Source organism: Pygoscelis adeliae, unplaced genomic scaffold (assembly GCF_000699105.1).
Source record: "Pygoscelis adeliae isolate BGI_AS28 unplaced genomic scaffold, ASM69910v1 Scaffold218, whole genome shotgun sequence".
NCBI lineage: Eukaryota > Metazoa > Chordata > Aves > Sphenisciformes > Spheniscidae > Pygoscelis > Pygoscelis adeliae.
This window is the reverse complement of record NW_008825433.1, coordinates 4,450,338-4,456,370: the sequence shown is the minus strand read 5'-3', so window position 1 is coordinate 4,456,370 and position 6,033 is coordinate 4,450,338. Positions and strand designations below refer to the sequence as shown.

Genomic DNA, 6,033 nt, shown 5'->3' with positions numbered 1-6,033 from the left:
AATAATTACTGACCTATTTACCTCAATTGAACTGTTAACTCTGAAGCCTAATACAAACAAAATGTCAATATTACATGGGGTTTAGCACAAACACCCCCTTCCTTCATTCTTGGTGGAGTTGGGGACGTGAACAACAAACCTCTTCCCACCAACACCTCTGCACCCTTTAGCTGCAGTCATTGGGTTTCTTTTGAGCTTTGTTTATCAGCAAAGTCTTGTTTGTCAGTTGATAGCTGGATATTTCTTGAGCATTACTCTGCCTCCAGCTCTAGCCCCGGTTTGGCAGCAGTTCTGCTGGGCGAGCTGTTCCCAGCCTGGCCTGGAAGGGATGCCAGAAGTGATCTTTGCTGGGACCCACCTCTTGCTCGTGTGAGCCAGAGATAACTACTGCACTGTGAATCTCAGTATAAAGTAAGCAAAGGCAGTTAACAGAGCTGGCTCCTTGCTGTGGTTTAGGAGCAAACAGGGATCCTGGATGTCTGATAAGGCTGGAGATGCAATCTACAAGCACTAATCCTATAAGTCTTAGTTTTGGTCTGACCTGTATAAGGGAACTAGATATCTTGTCAGATATGACTTCTATTTCTTGGCTAAAAGACTGCAGTTCCATTTGGGACATTCACTGACCAGAAGTGGAGAAATAGATCAAAGAGGCTTTTGCCTTTGGGTTCCTCTGTGCTAGCCCTGCTGCTGGAGAGCATTTTGCAACCAGAGGGGTGGGAGCTGGGAGAAGGTCCTGATACAGCTGGTTGCCCCCAGTGCTGTTGGCATTGGGATATGTTGTTGGATCTTCCTTGATGCCCTGCAGTTCCAGACCCTGCAGGATGACTTACACAGGCAGTGTGTTCCTACAGGCGTTGCATTGTGTCAAGTGGAAACCTTTGGAGTTCAGGGCTGTTGGTGTGACTTGAACACAAGCATCTCAAGAATATTCCTTGCTTGCTGGAAACTTGCTGTAAAATGATTCCCTTCTTGTCTCCCTTTTAGTGCCACCAACCATCAGTGTTCCTAAGGGTCAGTCCACAATCACCGTCCGGGAGGGCTCCCGGGCTGAGCTGCAGTGCGAGGTTCGAGGGAAGCCCAAGCCACCCATCATCTGGTCCCGGGTAGATAAGGAAACCCCCATGCCTTCAGGGATGACGACGATGGAGACGTACGATGGGAAGCTGCGCCTGGAGAGTGTGAGCCGAGAAATGAGTGGGACCTATAAGTGTCAGACAGCCAGGTACAATGGCTTTAACATCAGACCCCGGGAAGCCCTGGTGCAGCTCAACGTGCAGTGTGAGTATAACCATACAGTACTGGAGCGCCTGTCTGAATGCCTGTGTACACAAAAGCCTGTGGGCTACGCAGCGTTGACACGCTCAGTGCTGCTTTCAGGCAGAGTTGACCTTTCTTACTGGGCTGAGCAGACACATCTTTTGTCTGGGGACCTTTGAACAGTTTATTGGTCTGACTATACAAGGCTAAGGGCAGGATACTGTAAGGCCAGTGTGTTGCAAGTGGAAGGGAGAGGTGTTGTATGTGTTTGTATACAGTGCTTTCCATTTCCCTATCAGTGGACGAGTGCAGAACAGCAGCTTTACCAGGTGTGTGTTTGTGTGCATTACATATGTGTAAAATACCTTCAGGGTATGTTAGTAAGTTTGTAAAGTCAAGCACTCAAAAGGTAGCAAATGAATGTTAATTAGACCATTTCCACCCCACAACCCTTTCTTCAACTTAGTTACCCCAGCTGTCATTTCTGGACATGCCTGAACCATTTTGCCTGAAAAGCAGTGCTAGGCAGACCCTAATAGGGACTGCATACTCCCAAATGTTTTCCATGCAATAAAGCTGTGAGTAACAGAAAACTGATCCTTAGCATGTGGTGTATTGAGTGATTTCAGCAATGGGTGGTGCTCCCAGCCCCGCTTGAAGGCGGTATCTGTGCACAAAAGTGAACATAGAGTGAGGGATGCTGGTGGTGTCCACGTTGGGTGACTGTCCCCGTCCTTTCCCTGCAGTGGTTTTTCCCTCTGGAGAAGTGAGTGCCTGCTCAGCTCCCATGCTGTTGAGGTGTGTTTTAACATACGGGGGTCTTTGCTCTCTCCTTCAAGACTTTGAATCAGACAGCAGGAAGGCAGCTGGGTAAAACGCCTTGGTCTGGAAGGAGCTGTGATTGTAGGAGTAGCCCTCCCTGCAGACCTTGTCCCATCGGGATGGTGCAATTGCTGAACTCTCACAGAGTCCTCTGAGCAGTGCAGATCTGGCAGGTGTGGGATGGGTAGGGAGCAGGTTAATTTGCACCCGGGCACGCTGCCTCTGGTCTGTGACTGACGAGCCTCCACGCACAGCATAGCAGCACTCATTAGACATGCTGCCACACTCCTCCCAGGCTCGCTTCCTGGGAAGAAGACAAGTGAGGTAGGAGCGGATAACCTGGCTGAAGCCAACCAGATACACTGCTCACAGATGTGAGTTGCTGGGAGCACAGCAGTAACGGAGGTGTGCGAAATCCTGCAGGTACTTTGAGTATTTGAAGATTCCCATTTAAAAATTATCTCTGTCTATTCAGGAGCATGACAGGAATTAAATTACGGGATGGAGGACAGGGAAATGTGTGCAGATTTTCATGCAGGTAAGTATGTGTGGAGAAGCTTCCCTTAAGCAGGGTGGAAATGTGCGTCTTGGTTTAAGCTGTTTTGGAAGGCAGGCTGGGTCAGGTGTATGGGGCATGGCAGAACATGGCAGGGAGGGTGACTCTTGGTCACCCCAAGAACTGATGGGAGATGCAGCAAAATCTCACTCTGGAGCAAAGAACCATCAGGCCTGCTGGTGTCCCCAGTTTGGTGTTGATGTTTGAAAGCTGTGTGGTCCTCACTGACCCTCATTGCCCCTGCAGAGGGAGCAGCAGTTCCGAGCCTGGGAAAAATTTGGGCTTACTGGGTGGTCTGGAGGGGGTTCACAGCCCTGAATCTTGGGCTGGAGGGGGAGGACATGACTCCCCACACAAGAAAGATGGTAGGTACAAGCCAGAAGCTGTTCTGGGGCAGAGCCTTTGATGAGACCCCCAAAAAGGCAAAGATGTGATGAACTTCTGTGTAAAGAGCAACTCAACGTACTCTTCCTATAGCTCTTCCCAAGGCCAAGCAATGCTTTATTGTGATCTCACCCAAGTAATGGTGGCAAGGTCCATGCAGCAGCCCACCCAAATGGCCCTCTTCCCTTCTCCATCAGTTCTGTGTACCCTTAGTTGGAGCTGGGTGCATACTGAGTGTTTGTACGCCTGAGCTGTCGCCTCCTTCCTGGAAACTGCGGAAGGACCTTACGGCGGCACTGCCTATTCTGTGCCTGAGCAGGCAGCTTTGGTTTCGGGGCTGTCAATTTGCTCCTTCCATCAGCATGAAAAACAAACTGCGAACCAAGAAAGTAGGGCAGGAATTGCCCTCGTCCCCTTTATAGCCTCTCCTCTTTCCCCCTGTGCAAAAAACCCCCAGCAAACAACGCAGTCCCTGTTTATCCCTCTCCTCCTTGTTCATGCAGCTGGAAGGAGGTGGGTGCCACGGCGAGGGCCACTGTGGTTAATTGAAACGCTGCTCTCCAGTGTGGGTAGCTCATTAGTCCGGAGGCTTGCTCTGGAATTCTCATCTTGTCGGAAATGGGGATCGTGTGGCTCCTGCAGCCTCCGTGATGAGCGCTTCCCCCGCCTCCCCCAGCCCGCGCATCCCACTGGAGAGCCGCTTAGGTGGGGTGTGCATCCACACAGGCGTGCGTGCAGGCGCGCGCATGTGTGTGTGCATGCAGGCGTGCCTGTTTATGTGTCGGTGTGAGCTCCTTTTGAACCGGCTCACTCAAGGGAAGAGCGAATTCTGGGCGATAATGTGGTTGTTTCTCTGATTTGCACCAAAGCTAAAGTTGCAAAATCAATACAGCAGATCTGATTAGATGTCAGAACCTGTTTCTGTGTTTCTCTTTTCTTTTTCTCCCCTCACCCTCATACATATAGTGCTGTATTGTAACAAACTAGCCCAGAAATAGGCTTTGCCAACTGCACTGCAGTAGTGGAAAGAGAGTAAGAAGACAAAAAGAACAAGTCAGCTGTCAAAAAAAAAAAAAGGCGTTTAGGCTTTTTATTATTTTTTGTATTTTGCAAGCAGAAAAAATTGCTCTCCTTTTATCTTATGAGCTGTAATTGTCTATCATCAGCTCTCTGACAGGCTGGATGGTCTGTTCCCTGGTCTTCTCGGTCTGAACTGTAGGGCTTTGGAAGATTAACAAGTTCATGGAAGTCCTTGCAGCCTTGTAGTTCTGTGGTTAGGATGAAGAAATGTTGTATACTGGTTAGAGCGAGAGACTGGGCTTGTCAGAACTCCTGGGAATCTGGCTACCACTTGGAGTGGCAGTGTCTTGTCATCTTTTCCCATACCTTCAAAACAGGAATAAAACTGACTCATCTCTTCAAGGATTTGTGGGGCATAATAAACATAGCACTTTGAAATCTTGAAATAAAAATAGTAATGGAAGGGCAGAGTGCTGTTGTTAATAATATCAATGCTATTGCTGATGCTGTTGTCCAGGCTTTTTTCAGGACCAGGTACTCACTCAAGAAAATCCCAGCAGAAAAATGAATCCTCTGCACAGGTGGGTTTAAAATCGGGGCTGTGTCATCCTGTGTAGGTGAGATAGTGTAAGGCTGTAAAACACACACTGGGCTTGAAAATGTGCAACACTCTGGGTTTTGGAATGTAAAGTGTCATTTGAGTCAATATGTATGAAAGGAGGAAGGAAAGAAAGTGTATATGTGTGGATCAGTGAAAAGGATGCTACCTAGATACAAATTTAGCAAGTACATAATAACAAATTGCAAAAAAATATATTAGCCATGTATCCTAAAAGCCTGGTCAAAATAGCATTTCCATGAATTACAAAGATTAGTAGTGACTCTAAACTCTAGCTGTTGCTAGAACTGGCCTTTGAGATGACTGTCTTATCACGGTGAATATCACATTTGCTCTGTTAGAGCCTCATATAACAGCGTGGTGTAAATTGCAATCCTAGTACATTATCTTGCTTGAATGATATTGTGTCAGCTCTGATGCTTTGTCAGTCCCGAACAGCATGTTGTAAACTACTGGACAGCTGAGTCAAAGTCCAGCTCAACCCTGCACTCCTCATCACACATGATCCTTGATACATCTACTCCAGTATTTTCCCACAGATAGGTTTATCCTCCCTTACAGCACTCACTACTTGCTGTCTCAGGCCTTTGCTCGATCACCTGAATAGGTTCTCCCTCTTTGGATAACCACCAAAGCCTGGTAGCAGAGCACCCGTCTCCTCTGTTGAGAGATGTTAAGTAATTCACCAAATTCTGATGATTGGATAAGCAGACTTTTGCTGGTGCCATTTTCATCTTTGGCAGAAGTCTTGGTGTCTCTAAGTGGCCAGAGAAAGAAGGGAAGAAGGAAGAGGAGATATTTACATAGGGTTGACCTTGTTTCGGATAGTCAAGTCTGAAAGATGATCCTGTTTCTCATCTTCGGGTCACACAGCAGATGAGATCTTGGCAGGAAGAAAGACTAGACAAGGAATTAACCCAAGTGTCTCCTTCCCTGGAATAACATGGCCTCCAAATTTGGCCCCTTCTGAATCCAAAATAATAGTCCACAATCGTCTGGGATTGATCTCCAAAGGATTACACTTATTGCCCTTAGGTAGAATTTTGCCACCTTAAGCAGCAGGTGGATTATTGGGCTTTATCTTCAAAGCATAGGGAATATTAGGTGTAATCAGGAAAGTAGACTGACATTCTCTTTGGAGGGGCAGTTATCGTGGTTAACAGGACTTCAGGAGCCATTGCATAGTCCTAGACACAGGCATTGCCGTACGGCTGGTGACCAGCAGGTCTGGCTCTACCCTGACCTGGAAGGCAGCCAGAATATGTCCTGCTGGGGCATCTGTTGCCCTTGTCACTTAAACTAATGTTCAGGTGGGCACAGATATGTTTTCCTATTCAAGCTCACACGCTGGCAAATGTTATTCCTGGTCACA

General features: G+C 47.7%; 1 protein-coding gene across 1 annotated transcript in view; it reads left to right on the top strand.

Annotated features, from left to right (window-relative positions):
- Window positions 1-6,033, top strand: part of MDGA1 (MAM domain containing glycosylphosphatidylinositol anchor 1) — a 146,725-nt gene that overhangs the window by 68,904 nt on the left and 71,788 nt on the right. Inside the window, exon 8 of the mRNA XM_009331073.1 lies at window positions 988-1,281. Coding sequence (XP_009329348.1) covers window positions 988-1,281 — 294 coding nt within the window. The remainder of the gene's footprint in view (window positions 1-987; window positions 1,282-6,033) is intronic.